This window comes from Glycine soja, chromosome 3, assembly GCF_004193775.1.
Source record: "Glycine soja cultivar W05 chromosome 3, ASM419377v2, whole genome shotgun sequence".
In the NCBI taxonomy this organism is placed as follows: Eukaryota; Viridiplantae; Streptophyta; class Magnoliopsida; order Fabales; family Fabaceae; genus Glycine; species Glycine soja.
The window spans coordinates 43,912,520-43,931,431 of record NC_041004.1 but is presented as its reverse complement, the minus strand read 5'-3'; the positions used below and the strand labels follow the sequence as shown (position 1 = coordinate 43,931,431).

Genomic DNA, 18,912 nt, shown 5'->3' with positions numbered 1-18,912 from the left:
TTCCAATATCTACAAAGTAAGAATATCAAAAGGAAAAAAAAAATTTACATACCCAGTGTCGACCCTTATAGTAAGTTGCAACTTACAAGCGATAAATTCTATAAACAACTTAATTTAACACTTATTTAATAAGTGTTTCCTACACAAGTTTTTTTTTTTTTTTTGCTGAAAGGGTTGGGGGCAAAGCTCCCTGTTTCTTATACAAGCGTTTATGTATAAATTATTTCTATAATGACTGAACTATTTTTATATAAGTTCTAATCTATTTTCATAAATTATCTTGAAAATTCCAATAAATAAACAGCTTATGATAACTATTTTCATAAACACTCTCAATTATTCATATAAATAAATTTAAACAAATTATAAATAATTTTTCCAATCAGACTTTTATAGTGTACTCGAAAGATGGAAATAAATTGGCAGATAGCCACATAAATAAGTAACTACGACTCAACGAGGACCACCACTTTTTTTTCTTTTTCAGTTTTTACTTTAATTGGTGAAGGAATTAAGGAGAGAAACAAAATAGTTCAATTTTTGTGGCTAGGCAATGCACGATAACAGTTTGTGGTGAAACCTTGGATCATTTATAAGTCATGCAACTTGTGGATGTGGAAGACCCAAAAGAAATCTCTGGAACTTTCTGGCTGGACATATGGATCTTTCACTTCCAAACCTTTTCGACATAATTAAACTACGGAAACCAGCACAAGCTCCCATTACATTACATTATATTATATTTTATGCATCAAAAGGTTCCTCCCATTACATTATATACTCTTCCAACTGCTGACTACTAACTGAAATAGCAAGAACATTTTGATTTTCCTTGTTGCAAATATGTTGGGCACCGTCGAGTCAAACGGTGCCGTTTGTTATTATTCAGAGCTTGGGATTGTCAAACATTGCACCGACGACGAAATTCGATGCGCTTATCGTAAGATGGCTCTGGTATTTCCATATTTATTCCCTGCACTTAAACATTGTACTATATATAACTTTATTATTATTATTATTATTACTACTATTTATTTAACAAGGGTTCTAATTAATTGGTGCATTTGTGTTGTTCTTTTGGATTAAAAGAAGTGGCATCCTGATAGGTGGATCAAGGACCCTAAGCTTGCACTAGAAGCTAAAAACCGATTCCTGCGCGTACAAGAGGCTTATTCAGGTGCTTTGCGTTTACAAATTAAGCTTATATATGTGTCTGTAATAATGCAATTTCTATTATAATGAGGCTGTAACTGATTGTCTCTGTTTTCCCATGTAAATCTAGTTTTGTCTAATAAAGGGAAGAGAAGGATATATGATGCTGGCTTGTTTGGTCTGATCGGAGAGGATGATGATGAGGTGGGTGTTTTTCCCTAGTTAAGAATTGAGAAACGTTGCTCTCTTATTTTTTTTCTGAATTTCTCCTGTTGTTAATTATTAATTAATTATCATGAGATTTGGTGGCTGAATTTAGCAACTATGAAAATTACAGGGATTTCTTGATTTCATGCAAGAAATGGCCTTGATGATGCAGAAAGTGAGACCCAAGGTATTGCATATCAATCCCTCTGTAGTGTCCGTTTTGTTTAAATTAATTTCGAATTATTAGACAAAGACTACTTAAAGTTTAATGTTTACGCATGTAAAAATGTAAAATAATCAAACTGTTATGTAATTATAAATTATCATTTGAATTGTTTTTTATTAATAGTATATAGTTTTTTTTTCTCATACTCATATATACTTTTTTTTACAGAAACTTAAATCTATACACTTAAATTAGCGTAAATCATATATTTATATTAAAATATATTTTTTTATTGAAAAATTCTCTAACTGGTTTTCTAACTTCAAAACCAAGACTCCACGTGTATGATACTCCATAGTAAACTCTTTACTAACATCTAAAGTGAGTGAGAGGAATTTTTGCTTATTAATATTTGTTCCTTAAATATAATATAATAGTTCTAAATAACGTTTTGGATCTTGATTTTTTATAGGATGAGAAAGGCATGTTGGAGGATCTTCAAGGATTGTTAATCGATAAGATGGCAGATAATGAAGGGATGGAAAAGTCTGGGTTAAGCTGGAATTCATCTCCATGTCCTACAAAAAGGGCACGTATCTTATGATTCCCGTGTTACAATTCAGTTAATTATTTTGATTCTCACATTTCATCAATATGTAGTTTACATAGTTGAGAATTATTAACATCGTTAAATTCTCCACCATTCGGGCAGTAGCACATCAATTATTAGTATCTCATCATTTCATGGAGTATATATCTTCTGCTTTTAAACTTGCCAATTAACACTGAAAGTCCGTGAATAATCATAGCCATGGGGCGTATATATGGGTTACTTATTCGGAAAATAAATAAATAACAAAGGAGAACAGAGCAAGCTTGTATGAAATATAAAAGAAATAATCACGCTATGAACCATACCTATTTTATTTATGAGAAAAGATTATGCACCTGAAATAAAAAAAGTTTTACATAATTATTTAATTATAACTTATCATGTATAATAAATTTATTGACATTTAAAATAATTATTTTAAAATAATTTAAACATTAATATATAATTATGTTACGACATAAAACTATTTTATATCATTAATATACAGGCATTAATCTCTTTATTTGTTTTCCTCTAAACTATGATACCAAATTACCAATGCAAGCAAATACTGTAAAAATGGAGGTCCTCTAAGAAAGAAAAGGAGAATAGGCGCAAGCCATTAATCATTATACTAGCGGAAATTTAACCTGGCACTTGACTTGATTACAAGTGTTTACAACGATAAAAAAGCCTTAGGGTCCATTATAAAATTGGATAAAATTAATTTTTATAAAGTTAATTTTGAATTGTTAAATATATATATCTATATATATATATATATATATATATATATATATATATATTTAATTAAGCTATTTACTCAAACATGCCTGGGTCTAACAAGACCAAAAAAGGCAGAGTCATAAATGGCCGGAATTATTCAAAAAATAAATAAAAATTAAGAAATAAAAAATATAGAAAATTAAAAAGGCATAAATACAACATACTAGTTCATAAAAACAAACTCAAAGAATAAAAAATATCAAGGATGTTTAAAACCAAAATAAAAGAGTAAAAGATTAACACGAATTTGTCCAACACACTTTTGAAATATAAGTCAACATTTTTCCGACTCATTTAACTCGTGATTAGGTTGAACCAGATTAACTTACTAGAGTTTTCAATTCTTGGAACTTTTTTCTTAAATTTTTTGAAATATACGAGGAATTATTGTGTATTTTGAAAGTATTTGAAAAGTTTTAATTAAAATTAGTCCCACATTAATTAAATGAGAAGTATTAAAATTATTTTGCTTTTAAAAATCAGAAATTTTATTTTTTTCTGTAACTTTTGTAAGTTTTTAACAATTCATATGTTTTATTTAATCAAACTTTATCCTTTAAAACAAACCATCTTTTTTTTCTTTGATTATTATTTCTCTCCAATTCTTTCAAATGTTTTTCTCTCTTCTAGTCCCTTTTTACTTGTGTTAACAAAGGAGTAGTCTATAAAAAAAACACTTACATATCAAATTCCTTATTACTGTAGTTTTGTCACCTGTGTTCAATTCAGAAAAGTTTGTTATGTCCTTAAAGACTTTCGCAATATTCAAAAACTTACATTGGGAGACGAATAATATTCTTCCTTTTCTCCTAATTTTTACAACAGAATTGGCCTGGGAATTAGGCTGGATGACAAGTGCCTGGGCAAATTCTTCTCAATCTCAATCAATCTTGCTCTCTTTTTTTCACTTTGTTTTTATGCTGACTGCAGCAGAATTTTTTTTCCCGTGTTACTGATAGTTGGCCTTAATAAAGCCATGCTGTTTATTGCCCTTTTGAAAAAAAAAAAATCTTATTTGTATGTTTAACGCAATCAAAGACCAGTGTGTAAATCAACACCGGGTTGTTTTAGTTTAAAAATTATTTCTAGTTCAAGTTTTATTATATATGCGACTACAATAAATATTTGGATGAACAACTTTATGCAATCAAAACGTTAATTAATTGTTTGAAGTGAGGATACATATTAGTTATTCTTTGACTTAAAACCATACAAGACTCTTTCTATTTTAGAACATCTTTACAGTTACAAGGTCTTTTGAAAAACATCATAGTACTTGCATATATGTGAATATAATGTAAATAAATGACGAAAGTAATATATCGCTTATAGATTTGATGACGATGATCACCATGTTTTGCATGCCAATTGTTGGTTTAGTGGTGGTTCCATTAATTAGATGGTACGTAAGAAAGTTGAAGTGATGTATTTTGGCAGCTTCAGGTTCCCCAACTCCAGCGTGGAGTGGGACAATGAACAGCCATTGATGGAATTGTTAGCCACTCCCACTACATCAGATTTAGTCAAGTATAGCTGTCTAGCAACGGGGAAAAGGAAAAGCATAAGAATCAAGACCAACCACGGACCTAACATTTAGACACTAACCTTTCTACCTTGTTCATCAAAATCTACCTCCTAATATATTCCTGTCCTTAAAATAGTTTAACATTATCTATGCATTGCCGTGACAAGAAAACAATGTCAGTAGAATTCAAGGCTAATAAATTATATTTCATCACCTTGCATGCTTCTGCCATATCAAGCAAGTCAACAAAAGCAATCATATACTGAGAATTAAAGAGAATATACTGTCAACTTTGCTTTAACAAAACCAATACACAGTGTACCCCAATGCCAATTCATGATGGACAGAATCAAGGTAGCACTCCATATATATTTTAAATGATTCGTCCAAAGCAAAAAAGTGTCTTGGGCTGTACACCACCTTCAAAAAAATTTCTTACATGAATGAAGAAATTGAGGCTGTACACAAATATACTATTTGGACTTGACACCAACAATGGAAGGTTGACTGTAATGTTGAAGAGAAGGAACATGTTTGCATCAAGAATTTTCTTTTATTGGAAAATTGTGATTGAGTTGAAGAAGCTCTAGATGGATTATGAATTTTGTATCTCATGTATAGAGTGAATGAAAATGAGTGACTGTAATTCTTGTGGTTGATGATCCAAATAGCCTGAGACATTACTAAAGAGTGGATATAGAGAAGAAAAACAAGAAAAGGAAAACTTGGAATACGAGCTCTGGAGATCAGGACATGGCTCGGGAATCACATCCTCAGAGAAACCAATTACATTAGAACAGAACCATGAAGGAGATGGCTCAGAGCTGAGAGAAAAAGTCACGTTTGAAAGACAGATTGTTGAGAATGGTGATTCAACGATTCCTGAAAAATTCCCAGCAACACTAATATTTGCACCAATCACATTCTTGAAAGTAATGTCACCAACAATTGGAAGTGCACTTGTGTCATACTTGTCATCTGGATGGAAACCGGAGTATCCTGTCATGCTTATTCCCAAGCTAATATTTTCCAATTCTGCATCAGAAATGAAGATCCCTCTCATATAACCACCTCTACCCTTAGTTGTCTTCAGTTCAATGCCAATAGGAGAGTTGAGTATATGAAGCTTCTCTGCAATAATATCAGATATCCCCCCAGACATCTCACTCCCAAATGCCAAGCCAGCACCTGATGATGATTGTAGGTAAACATTACTGATGTGAACACTTGAGGTTGGTTTTCCATAGGCAATGCCATACTGATCCCAACCACTCTTCAGCACCACTGCATCATGACCAGTGCTAATGTTACTGTTCTCAATGCATACATACCGAGAAGAATCTGAAAGTTGTTAAGACTAATGAGTCATGATGCCCCAAAAATAACTTGTTTACAAAATAAGCTCCAAGGAAGGAAATGCAAGAAACTGTCACTAAGTGACTAAAGTGCATGTTGAAAATATCAAGTTAACGAGAAACACCTATAAGAATTGAAGAAACAAAATCAACAAGTATGTTAAAGGGACTAATAAATCAATTAACAGTAAACTATACTACTTTCTTCTGTTATAATTAAAACAATTAGTGGTTGTGAAATAAAGGTTTAGCCAACTAAAAAGTTTATGATAAAGGTGTGTAGCTTGTGTGTTGTATCCTAATGAGGTAAGAGAAAACTAAATTTACCTGGAACTATACCACTTGTGTAAGGGAATTCAGCTGGTGCACGAGAAGTTATGTTTTGAATTTGAACGTTACTACATTGTGGAAAGAAGAGAGATTAAAAAGGAACAATTTACTTTGAGAATTCAGTGAACACAAATGAGTTACTACTACCTGCAATGTACTGGATGGATGCCCCAAGCAGGAGAGTCAAGAAAAGTCAAATTGGAAATTATGATATCAACCGAATCAACAAATTCTATAAGATTTGGTCGACTATAATTTAAGGAATTAGAACTGAACAGCTCCCACCAGATAGAGCCTTGTCCATCTATAGTTCCATTATCACCTGTTTCAGTTATTAAATATATCAATTTAAGTAAGACAGAATTGCATTGCCTATCCTATGAGAGAAATAGTTAAATGGTAAAATGGTAAAGAAAATTCTTACCTGTTATTACCACATCGCTTAAATTCTGCCCATAGATCAAGCTGCGATATCTCCCAATTCCTCTACCATAAGAAGGGAGGAAATCCACTATGTCCCAATGAGAATAATCCTGAAGTGATACAAGAGATATATATATATATAATTTTTCAAGAGTGAGTAAAAGTAAGTGCTTTATTAAAATATTCTTCATTAGTAATAGTAACTTTTTAGGATGCAGAAAAATCACATCATCTATAGTTCTACACTACTAAAGCTAGGCAAGGCTTAGAAAAAAAAGACATTAAATATTTGATTCCATTTTATCCTCCATGGTACTTCTACTATTCTTCATGTGTTGTTCTTTGCTGTTAAATGAAATGAAACCTGAGATGCAATGATGATAGCTCCTCTCTCAAGGAACAAAGTGAGGTGACTGGTGAGGTTAAAACTCCCAGTTAGCCATTTGCCAGATGGAACATATAGTTGAGCACCACCTTTGTCAGCAAATGACTTGAGATAAAACATTGCATTTTCGAATGCAACTGTGTTCAGTGTTATTCCATCTCCAACCGCCCCAAACTCCAAGATCGACACACTGTGAGGCCTAGCCTTGAATGCATTCTGTTTACATGGTCCACCATTGTCTTCTCCATTGCTTTCCACGGCAGTGCTTATTGCTACAAGTAAAAGCACTGCCACCTTAAAAGAAGATAGAAATAAGGAGATGAATTAAAGTGCAATTCCAACTTCACAGTAACAACCTATTCAATTGGAAATAATTTTTAAAAACATAACCTACATACACTCTAGAGATATGCAAATACTTCATCACAAAGCAAACCGTTTAAATTTTGATAGTGAAATTCCACTTTCCAATTGGACAATATTATGAAAACAATATTGTACCATACATACCTCTGTAGTCTGTACCGTACCACTGAACTACTAAGATCTCTACATAGACAAGAAAAAGCAATATCTCAACTAACCTATCTTAGCGTAGTGACCAATCTCTAATATCTCCACAGAATTCTCATTAAAGAAAAAGTGGATCCTAACAAGATATTGACGTAATTTATGATGGCTACACAGAAATTTATATATAAACATGGAAGTGTACTGTAAAAGCCAAACACTGGAATACACATCGAGGCCTATTGCAAGTGTTTTAAGTGAGTGAAACAAAAAACTTAGCAGGCTATCTTGGACTCAAAACAAACAAACCCCTGCTTAAAACAAAGTAAAAGAACAAAACTTTGGTTTAAAATTTGTCATGGTATAACAAGACAACGTACTTACTAGGCTCTTCATGTGTGCAACAAGTTGAAACTGCAATGGGGCAAGAAAGTTCTGAATCCAGTGCAGGAACAGTTGCATGGAGTTAAATAGAAGGAGCGGGTTAGATGAAGAACATAAAATAAAATACAGAACAAGAGAAAGAGAGCTCCGGTATTTCGTATATAATGCTACTAGGGAAGCACTCTGTACTCATAACAAATAAAAATGAAATGAAAAAACAAAAAGGATGGTAAGAGAAAGAGACAGCTAAAAAGGGAATGCCAGAATAACACCTTGCACATTAACAAATTTATGCGCATCCAATAAGTAAACTAATGCAAAGTTAATAATAAGCACGGTTTTTTAATGTGTGAAAATAAGAATAATTAATTATTTAATTTTACCTAATTTAGATTAATACTTTTTAATTACTTTTAAATTAATTATTATCTTTTCTTTATTTTTTTATATAATATATTTTCCTTATTTAAATTGATAGATTCACTTTCAATCAAATTAATAAATATCTCTCTCATTTACTAAATAGATTCATTTTTTATTATATTTTCCTCCAAAAAAATAATTTCTCTCTTTCTAAAAATAATCAAAATAACTGCACAGGTTTAAATAATATTTCAAAGTATCATTTTTTTTACGATCAAAGAATTTTAATTCTTAAATCTCGGCAATATTTTGATTTTGATATACCATGGAAATATATCAAAATTGACAAAATAAAGGTATTTCCCATGGCTCGTGCCGACACAGATGGAGGTTGCATGGGGTCAATATGAATGTCTTGAAGATTTTAAGACTTGAGAGAAATAATAGTATTGTACAATCGTTGATTTTATTAATTGATAATTAAACTAATTGATTAAGTAATTTGCACTTAAGTATCCTGCCGTCTGAGCATTTGGCCTATCTGATGTGAGAAAATTTCTACCTAAGAACTCATTATTCAGAATGGTGTCATTATTTTATTTTGGATTTAATTGTGAGGATGTGAGTTAAAAATATATGTAAACTCAACTAATTATTTAATAATATGCACGTTATTAAAAAATTTAAATTCTTACCAAATCAAATTTCACAATAATTATTTAAGATTTTAATAAATATGTACTGTTGGGTGGTTTAGTATGAAAAATATATTAGGAATTAAGAATATATTACAATTAGGTATGTTTATTTTTGTTTCACTTACCAAGTTAAAAATTTGTTATCTTTGTGCAAGAGAGACATAAATAAAGCTTAATTTCCAATATAACATATAAACAATGCTTTTTTGGAATAAAATGATTGACAGGAAAACAAAATCTGATTTGCACCTACCACAATTGGCATCCCTAAGTATAATTATTTTTACCCTTGTAGTAATAAGGTAAACAAGATTGGGTCCCCACATGCTTTTGCTCCCTCAAAGGAAAGTTACGCGTTTTAATTAGTTTTTTTTTTTCTATTCAATGCTCATAAAAATTTATGGTGTGTGGAAAAAATTATGGAGCATGGATATACACAATAAAACTAACCATTGATTTAATATTGATAAATCAACAACGCATCGAGAATTTAACTCGGTTAGACGAATATGATAAATGAATTTTATAAACTTTTTTAGTACTGTGTTCAATTTTTACGAGTAAAAAAAAATCAACAATAATAAATATAAGTAATAATAAATTATGTTTCTTAACCAAGTGACTTACTATTCAAATTTTAACCTTAAATATGAAATAAGAAAAAAATATTTATTACCTATAGACTCACGATTTTTGATGAACATTAATCATTGTTATTGACAAAGACTATTTCATATTTATATCATAATAAAAAAATATTTAAAAATATGTTACTTAGATTTATGATCCTAACTTATAAAATAGGTGACTCAATTATTTTATAAATATTAGTTAGGACAAAATTTGCAAAATTAAGTAAGTTTAGAGTCAAAATGAGATCTTTTAAGGGCACAATTCACAAAAATTTGAAAATTAAGAGACAAGAAGTCCGTTGAAATTTTTTAATGAACTAATTTAATCGAGGATTAAATTAATTGATATTTATAATGTCAAAAGTTATTTTGTCATTTATTTATTTTAGGGATCAATTTGTCCTTTCATTAGAATTTCAATGACAAAATTGATTGATAATATAAGACTATTTCATTCTAAAAAAAGATTTGGAAGCAATTTATCTGTCTATTATAATTTCATGAACTAAATTTGTATTTCATTTTTCTTTTTTTCTTATTTTGCTTTTTTATTCTTTTGTTTTTCTCCAATTTCACTTTATTTTTTTATTTCTTATTTCAACTTAACCAAGGATATCAAAAAGTCTAGTTCAATTGATTGAATAGAGTATGTAAGTATTATAAATTTATTGGTACTGCATTTAATTTATATTAAAAAAAAAACTTAACCAAGGAGTAAAACCAGTAGAAATTATAAGGACGGATGCATTATTATCATTACTGTCTTTTTTATTTATTTTGTTTAATGGGAGATTCCTTTTGGGACTTACAAGAAAAAGAGCAAGATGAAATACAAGAATAAGAAAGCGAAAAAAAGAGTAGAATGCTATGAATATGAATGATCAAATATGGATTATTCATGTACTATTATTTAACTCAGTTTTTTTACAGGATTATTCAACTTAGTTAGCTGTAACCACTATGAATTTATTTAGATTTTACTTAAAATAATTCAAAAGTATTTTTATTCTTAAAATGACAGTTTTTATTTATTTTTTATTTTGTGCATTAAAATTTGTAATTACATATTAGAATTCAAGAAATATTTTTTTTTCAGATTCGGAAAGAATACTTTCCAAACATTACTTCATACATAATGTACTTATTTGTAATTTCTTTTAAGAGTTTAATATTAATAATGTAAAATTTTATATTATCATTCAATTATAAATCATCATTTAAATTATTTTAAAATAATTATTTTAAAATTTTAATAAATGTATCATACGTAATATGTTATGACTGAACGATTATGTTAAATTTTCTATATTATTAATGTATATTTTTTCTTAAGTCTTTTTCAAGATATTTTTTATGACATATTCAAGATATATACTTTTTATTTGAAACACAAGTATCTCTTTCATCATAATTTTATTCAAGATGAATATAATTATTATAAATAACAAAAGTTTATATTCAAATAATTAACATAATTTGAATATGAAATCAGTGAATAAACACCAATTAATTCTTAATCGAAACATGTGGTTTGATAAACAAACAAGGCAATTGGAAATTTGGACCGGATGCACGGGATTTGACACCCATTAGGAAAAGTTAACACACATCGATATAGTGGTCCAAATTCAAAGAAACTTCACAATGCCACGGCCAAGAAAGTTGAATTACGAACACCAAAGCAGAATTAAGGACTTCAAATATATTTTTTTGAAAGGGTGAATCGAATCTGAAATTTATTTTACACGTAGCCAGAAAAAGTGAAGCTGAGTAGGCCCAGGCCACCGTCCAATGAATTCCCATTTCCTAACATAAAAAACCACAGCCACATTAGCTTCTAGGCAAAAATGAGAAAATATAAAATAAAAAAAGGTCCCAGCCAATCCGAAAATGATGTGGCACGTGTGTAAAATGAGAGAAGCATGGAAAAAAGGGAACGCCCGAGTCAGAGTAGGCGTTTGCCATGCTTGTCCGTGAGGGAGAGAGCTTAAGGATTAATGAATGCTTTTTTAACTCACTCTCACACTCTTTCTTCCTTTCTTCTTCTTCTTCTTCTTCCTGTCTTCACCTAACCAAATGGGCGCCTCCACCACCTGATCCACCTCTGTTTCTTCTTCCTTTCGTAATAATCACCTCTCTCTCTCTCTCTCTCTCTCTCTCAATCATTGGATCCATTCATCACGATTTCTCTATGCTGTTTCATAAACACTCTTAGCTTTGTTTTTATTCGCTGTATTTACTTCCGCAGATTTATATTGACCGTTATCCTATGTAGATCAAATACTCCGTTATTTTCATTTCCGCTAGATTTTATCAGGATTCGAGCGATTGTTGGATACGCGTAATGATTTTTTTTTTTTTTTTTTTGGATTGGTCTCTTAACTCGTGTTTTTAGGGTTTATTTATCCAAGTTAATGGTGGTTGACTTGTTGCTATTGTTCACTTGTTGAAGTTTGAATACTATTTTGGGAAATGATGGAATACAAAATGCATAGAGAATAATTTTTTTGATACCTGTTATTACAGATCCGTTCATACGGGGGTTAGATGATGGAGTCCTGTGATTGTATAGATACGCAGTATCCGCCGGATGAACTTCTTGTGAAGTATCAGTATATCTCGGATGTGCTAATTGCTCTTGCGTATTTTTCGATTCCGGTGGAGCTCATCTATTTTGTTCAGAAGTCTGCTTTCTTTCCGTATAGATGGGTGCTTATGCAGTTTGGTGCCTTTATTGTTCTCTGTGGAGCAACTCATTTCATAAACCTGTGGACATTCTCTCCGCACTCTAAGTCTGTTGCTGTTGTCATGACGATTGCCAAAGTTTCGTGTGCTATTGTGTCATGTGCGACGGCACTGATGCTTGTACACATTATTCCCGATCTGTTGAGTGTCAAGAGGCGCGAATCGATCCTCAAGAACAAGGCTGAAGAGCTTGACAGAGAGATGGGACTTATTCTTACTCAGGAAGAGACGGGAAGACATGTTAGAATGTTGACTCATGAAATTAGGAGCACACTTGACAGGCATACAATTTTAAAGACTACTCTTGTGGAGCTGGGGAGGACTTTGGGCTTGGAGGAGTGTGCATTATGGATGCCTTCGAGAAGTGGTCTGAATCTGCAACTTTCCCATACTTTAACCTATCATGTGCAAGTTGGGTCTACGGTGCAAACAAACAATCCTATTGTCAATGAAGTTTTCAACAGCCCTCAAGCTATGCGGATACCACCCACCTGTCCATTGGCCAGGATCAGACCTCTTGTGGGAAGATATGTGCCCCCTGAAGTTGTTGCTGTTCGGGTGCCGCTTTTGAATCTGTCAAATTTTCAAATTAACGATTGGCCTGATATTTCAGCAAAGAGCTATGCAATCATGGTTCTCATCCTCCCTACTGACAGTGTTAGAAAATGGCGAGACCATGAGTTGGAACTTGTTGATGTTGTTGCAGATCAGGTATTGGATTCATTTTGAGATTTCCTTTATCATACTAGTTGTCATTTTTCTTGTGCCATTCTTGCCTTTGATTGTATGTTCCCCATACCTTATTTTCATTATTGTGTTTTCCTTTACTCCTTATTAATTTGCTTAGATAGTCGTACTCATTGTCATTGGTAGTTCTGTTCTTACTGTCATATGGCACTTGTTTTGGAGAATGGAATATTAAGAGAATTGAGAATTGGGAAAGGTTATCAACCATTGGCCATTCGACCTTGCCTTAAACAATAACGATTCAGGATTTATTGGTTTTTCTCACCCACTGAGGAATAAAGAAGGTAAGTAAATGCTATTTGGTGAACTTGATCCCAAAAGCTAGCTAAGGCAGAGGCAAGATTAAAGGATGTAATTACAGTAATTAGAATATCTGTTATCACTGTATTTGTTGCTTTTCACTGTGTAATTAAAATGATTAAAATATCTGTGATCTTTGTATTAGTTGCTTTTCTCTATATAACCCAACCTCTACCATCTAGTCAATACCTAGATTTCATCATGCCTCTGATTTTCTTTTCCCTTAACGTGATATTAGGAATGGGATAGAGTTTGATACCATATAAAAATTGAGAATGGACTGGGCCTTACTCAACCAAAAGCTAGCTCAAGGGGGATCTTGGCTAGCTGATGTGGCCATGTGGGATCTTAACAAACCCCATTTGGAGATTGGATAAAGGTGATAACATCTAATAGCATCTTGACAGAAGAGATTGAGCTAATCTGATGTAGATCTATAATTTCAATCAGTAATTCAGTATGTGTTTGGATCTGCCTCATTCTCTACTTTAACTACCTGAAACAGTTCATTCATTTGTGTACTTTCTAGGAATATAATTTTCTTACTGGATTATATGACCATGTTAACCTGATGTTTGAAATTAGGCTTTATGGAAGTTGTCATACCAAAACTTTGCTGACACTTTCTGGTGTCAGTGGGATTTGTTTCTTTGTACACACCTCAAATTGGGTGACATGGCTGTGTTATTGTTAAAACATTTCAAAATACTTATATTTGGTGTCTATTCCTCTACTAGTTGAATTCATTTGTAGTTTCCAAACAGGTAGCAGTTGCCCTTTCACATGCTGCTATTTTGGAGGAGTCTATGCGTGCCCGTGATCAACTCATGGAGCAGAATGTTGCTTTAGATTTAGCCCGGCGAGAGGCAGAGATGGCAATTCATGCTCGCAATGATTTTCTTGCTGTCATGAATCATGAAATGAGGACACCAATGCATGCAATTATAGCATTGTCATCACTTCTCTTGGAGACTGAACTGACGCCAGAGCAAAGGGTTATGATAGAGACAGTGTTGAAGAGTAGTAATGTTTTGGCAACACTCATTAATGATGTTCTAGATCTTTCTCGACTTGAAGATGGTAGCCTCGAATTAGAAATGGGAAAATTCAACCTCCATGGAGTTTTGGGAGAGGTAATTGCTATAGGATTTTCTGCTTCATTATTCTGAAAAGGCAGTAACATAATTCTTTAGTCTTTACTATGAACTGCATTTATGCATTGTGTTCATGTTTTCTGTCTTGAATGCAGATTGTTGAACTGATAAAACCAATAGCATCCGTGAAAAAGTTACCTATCACCTTAATTCTGTCTCCTGATCTGCCTACTCATGCCATTGGTGATGAAAAGCGGCTTACACAAACTCTTTTGAATGTCGTGGGTAATGCTGTCAAATTCACTAAGGAGGGCTATGTTTCTGTAAGAGTATCAGTTGCAAAACCAGAATCTTCACAGGATTGGCGACCTCCAGAGTTTTATCCAGCATCTAGTGATGGCCATTTCTACATTCGAGTCCAGGTTATGACCGAGCCATTCAATATCTGAGCCTTAATTCTTTTAATTGTTAACTTATAAGATTTAGAAAAATACCATGTGTTTTATATCCAGGTAGTGATGTGATTGAACTCTTCAGTTATCTATAAATAATTGAGCCATCTGAAGCATCCATATGGCCATACCTAGATGCCTAGGAATTAAGCCAAAGACATTTGCCTTTTATTATTGTTGTCAGTATAACAACTGTTAGAAGTTAATCTAGATATTGCTTTTTCTTTATTGTTATTATTGACCCAAGCATATCCCTTATGCAGGTTAAGGACTCTGGATGTGGGATTCTCCCACAAGATATTCCGCATCTCTTTACCAAGTTTGCCCAGTCTCGGAGTGGACCAGCTCGACCTAGCAGTGGTGCAGGTCTTGGGCTTGCCATTTGTAAAAGGTAGGGGGAAAGCATCTAATTCTGCTTTGAGTTTGCATTAGTTTCTCAATTCTCACTATTTACATTAATTTTTTGTTGATTACCTAGTGAGACACCGTTATTTATTGTATTTATACTAAATGGATGTCAATACTATAGCTTAAAGAATAGTTTCGTCTATTAAGCCTTTGACTCCTCCATAAAATTGATTCAGATTTGTAAACCTCATGGGAGGCCACATATGGATTGAGAGTGAGGGCCTTGACAAAGGAAGCACAGCTACATTTATAGTCAAACTTGGGATTTGTGGCAATCCAGATCCATCCGATCATCAAGCTGCAAACAGAAGCCAAGCATATAGTGGAAGTGGTGGCCTCGCTAGATTTAAACCCTTCATCACAGATGAAAACGACACTGGTTTTTCTACTAGACGCAATCAAAGAAGTTTCTAATATCCAAGACACCAAAATTGCATACCTCTCAATCACAGTCGACAAGATGGAGTAAACCTCCTACTTTCATTTTGCATGTGCTAAATTGTATAATTTGCAGTTTGCAGCTGTAGAATAGGATTACTATGTCAGGCATATTTCTAACAAACAGGTTTTATGCGAACTCCTGTTGTATTAACTAGAATACAATACAACAAAACAAAGTTGAGAGACGATCTGTTACTTAATTTGACTTGTAGTATATATTGTCAGTGGCTTTTGCCGTTTAGCGTTCATAAAAATGACAGTATTGGCATGAATCAGTTGTCATCCCTCCCCATGTTCCGTGATTCGTTAGATTTGGTGTCTGTCGTTTGTGCTAAACTTAAACTGTTTTGTGAAAGAAACATAGGATAAGTGGACGGATCAAGAAGCTTTGGTACAAAATTTGTGGGTTGGGAGCTTAATATTGGAACGGAATATATGCTTGTATAGCAAATATAGGGTGGGTAATTCACACAATAAACTCAACATAAAATATTACTTGACATGAAACTAATATGATGTATATATTTATAAAATAATGTTACTTTAGTAATTTTATTTTTCATTCGCGTAGACTGCCTTTCCAAATTGTTATCATCATTTTATTTATGTTTAAGCCATGGTTGGTCAGTTGGGTTGCTTAAGCCATAATTTTTTTACATTTGAATGTTTATTTTATTTTTTAGTTTGGATATTAACGTCCAAATACCAAACCGAACACAAAGCCTATTTTGGACCCTGTAAAACAAGTGCATGTAAACCTTAATCCATTTTCAAGCTTAACTTTGCGAGAAAATAATTCCTAAGAGTAGCATTTGTTTGTTTTTAGCCCTCTCGTTTCATCTGAACTAATTGACAGAAAAAGAAAATTAACTTTCGAGAAAATATTGCTACCAGGTAATGTTTAATTTTTTTTTTCTTTTTAAGGGGAATTTAGATTAGATGCTTTTTCACAAAAATTCTTAAAAGTAAAAGGACTTTGTTTATAAAAAAATAAAATAAAGAATAGCTTAAAAAAAAGTTATGCTCTCCAGCAATATGTTATGTTAATGGAGGAATTGGGATAGTGACCTCCTTATTACTCCAACCTTTATGTCACTCTTTCATTCCATCTCATAACTTTTTCGTTGTAATGTTAAATATTAGTTAGGGGGGGCAGGCGGGGCCATCCCCCTCTCCCCTCTCTTAAGCTTATGTTATGTCATATATATTAACATGATTGTTTAGTAGCTTAATTATAGGAAATTCTGTTGATAGAGTAATAATAAGTATTGCTTAATTATAGGAGATTTTGTTTTCTTATTTTTTTGCCTTCATATCAATTAGACTATCTTGTATATTTAACTTCCTTAATTAACTAACCAGTGCTCTGCCGTATAATATTGTATTCTTGTACAAAATCAGAAAAACAATACACCTTTTACTTTAATCCTTGTGTCCTTTTTTTGCTACTATGGTATCCCAAAACTTATCTAGACATTGATTCCAAGATTTGAGATTTGACCATGTGAATATGAGTGGTTCTTAAAAAATATCAAATCCATTGTGATAACATTATTTTTGTTTTATTTTCCAGCAATTGCATCACAATTCTCAGCAAGCAATGAAACAAATCAGTTAGATATCAATTTATAACAGAGAAATAATTCTCCTAAGAAATCAATGTCTCTAATGATATAACAAAGTAGCGTGAACTTAGTGGAACATATCAAAATTAGTCCCCCCATTTTGTTTGAGTTCTGGATCCGTTCCCGAAGAGAATCTTAGAATCTTACTACATTGGTTTTACATTTTTAGCAGATCATTACTTCAATTTTTTTTTTTATCTTTTTAATGAACCAATGATCCCTTATATTTTTAATGGCTTTAAACTTACGAATTTGCTCCGTGGCATGAAAAAAGAACCAAACTCTAAGAAAAAGTGTTTTCATTAACTAATTTTGAAATTTTTATTTCATAAACAAAATGATTTTTGTATATTTTTTATTACTTACAGATTATTATTAGAACAATTTTTTAACCAGAGTAACTTTATGTATATTCAATTAATTTACACAACATTTTTTTATCTTATAAATATAGTTTTAAAGATACTAATAAGCAAAATCATTAATAAAGTTTAAATATTATATAAAGTAAAAGTTATACTTTGTTAATCCTTATATTGAATTAAATCAATTTTAATTATAGCTTGCTTTAATTGACTTTTAGATATAACTTTAAATTTTCACTATACACATTTTTTACTTTAAATAATTTAAATTTAAAAATAAATTTATAATTTAAAAAATCTTTAAATAATTTTTTAAATATTTTTATTTTCTAATTAAATATAAAGGTGAGAAAGTTAGTTAATTTTTTTTTCTATTTTTAATGGTAATCCATTTAATTTTTTCTTCTATGGTTGTATGAAATTTCACTTTCCTTTTTTATTGACTAATTTCAAAGGTCTCTTTTAAAAATTGTTAATGTGTTAAAAAAAAACTAAAGCATAAATAATCATATTAAAAGTATTACACATTTGCAATATTACATAATACATTAAAAGAACATATTTTAAATTTAAGTTTAAATATTTTTATTAGTATTATAATATTTTAAGTATGACAATAGTCCAGATGACACGATTTTCATAAAAGATTAAATATAAATGTAAACTTTTCAATGATTGAAATTCATCAGTGTTAAATAGTTTAATGTTTATTATAAAAAAAACATTAGTTAATGCATAAAGACTTTTCAATGAATCATTAATAATAAATTGTAGATTATAAAAAAGCATCCCATTTGTCAAACACATTAAATAATTATAAAAAATAAATATATAAATTACAAAAAAAAACTTTTAAATGACTTATTAAACAATAAAAATTAGATTGGAAAAAAGTCTTCAAAGCATTTTTATTTTATTTTAAATAAACTTATAATAAATGTTCTTTTTTATTTTAACTTTGACAATTTTATTTAAACAAAACAATTATTATTTTTTTTAGTTTATTTTAAACCGTGATTTTTTATTTTTTTGTTTTTAACAATACCCTTAAACAATCTTGGATTTTATTTTAAACAATAATTATTATTTTTTTGCTTCTAACATTATTATAAAACAAACTCATTCGAACATTTTTTAATTATAATAAATTATCATATAATCTTTTACTTTTACAAATTAACTTAAAAGAGAATTACAGTCCGCGGTAGTACATGACATTTTTTTAGG

The 18,912-nt window shown here is 31.1% G+C and overlaps 3 protein-coding genes across 3 annotated transcripts; 2 read left to right on the top strand and 1 right to left on the bottom strand.

Annotated features, from left to right (window-relative positions):
- The first annotated feature begins 634 nt into the window (after positions 1-634).
- LOC114405563 (chaperone protein DnaJ-like) lies at positions 635-2,279 on the top strand. Its single transcript, XM_028368034.1, has 5 exons — positions 635-954; positions 1,090-1,177; positions 1,283-1,356; positions 1,490-1,546; positions 1,998-2,279. The coding sequence occupies exons 1-5, from the start codon at positions 844-846 to the stop codon at positions 2,127-2,129; spliced, it is 462 nt and encodes a 153-aa protein (XP_028223835.1). The 5' UTR covers positions 635-843; the 3' UTR covers positions 2,130-2,279.
- A 2,389-nt stretch (positions 2,280-4,668) lies between these two features.
- LOC114407398 (probable polygalacturonase) lies at positions 4,669-7,984 on the bottom strand. Its single transcript, XM_028370478.1, has 6 exons — positions 7,816-7,984; positions 6,901-7,215; positions 6,538-6,646; positions 6,261-6,435; positions 6,111-6,181; positions 4,669-5,769 (listed from the first exon to the last, which is right to left on the bottom strand). Exons 1-6 carry the CDS (start codon positions 7,891-7,893, stop codon positions 5,024-5,026), a joined length of 1,494 nt encoding a protein of 497 aa, XP_028226279.1. The 5' UTR covers positions 7,894-7,984; the 3' UTR covers positions 4,669-5,023.
- Positions 7,985-11,445: 3,461 nt separating this feature from the next.
- LOC114407397 (ethylene response sensor 1-like) lies at positions 11,446-15,967 on the top strand. Its single transcript, XM_028370477.1, has 6 exons — positions 11,446-11,630; positions 12,035-12,964; positions 14,065-14,433; positions 14,550-14,816; positions 15,110-15,237; positions 15,431-15,967. The coding sequence occupies exons 2-6, from the start codon at positions 12,056-12,058 to the stop codon at positions 15,666-15,668; spliced, it is 1,911 nt and encodes a 636-aa protein (XP_028226278.1). The 5' UTR covers positions 11,446-11,630; positions 12,035-12,055; the 3' UTR covers positions 15,669-15,967.
- The last annotated feature ends 2,945 nt before the right edge of the window (positions 15,968-18,912 follow it).

Bases quoted from the DNA above. Each gene is read 5' to 3' on its own strand.
- LOC114405563 (XM_028368034.1), top strand. From the start codon at position 844: ATGTTGGGCACCGTCGAGTCAAACGGTGCCGTTTGTTATTATTCAGAG. The intron at 955-1,089 runs GTATTTCCATAT...TTGGATTAAAAG, and splicing joins CTTATCGTAAGATGGCTCTG to AAGTGGCATCCTGATAGGTG. The intron at 1,547-1,997 runs GTATTGCATATC...GATTTTTTATAG, and splicing joins TGCAGAAAGTGAGACCCAAG to GATGAGAAAGGCATGTTGGA.
- LOC114407398 (XM_028370478.1), bottom strand. From the start codon at position 7,893: ATGCAACTGTTCCTGCACTGGATTCAGAACTTTCTTGCCCCATTGCAG. The intron at 6,647-6,900 runs GTTTCATTTCAT...GTATCACTTCAG, and splicing joins CTATCATCATTGCATCTCAG to GATTATTCTCATTGGGACAT. The intron at 6,182-6,260 runs GTAGTAGTAACT...TCCACAATGTAG, and splicing joins ATCCATCCAGTACATTGCAG to TAACGTTCAAATTCAAAACA.
- LOC114407397 (XM_028370477.1), top strand. From the start codon at position 12,056: ATGATGGAGTCCTGTGATTGTATAGATACGCAGTATCCGCCGGATGAA. The intron at 14,434-14,549 runs GTAATTGCTATA...TCTTGAATGCAG, and splicing joins TCCATGGAGTTTTGGGAGAG to ATTGTTGAACTGATAAAACC. The intron at 14,817-15,109 runs GTTATGACCGAG...TCCCTTATGCAG, and splicing joins ATTTCTACATTCGAGTCCAG to GTTAAGGACTCTGGATGTGG.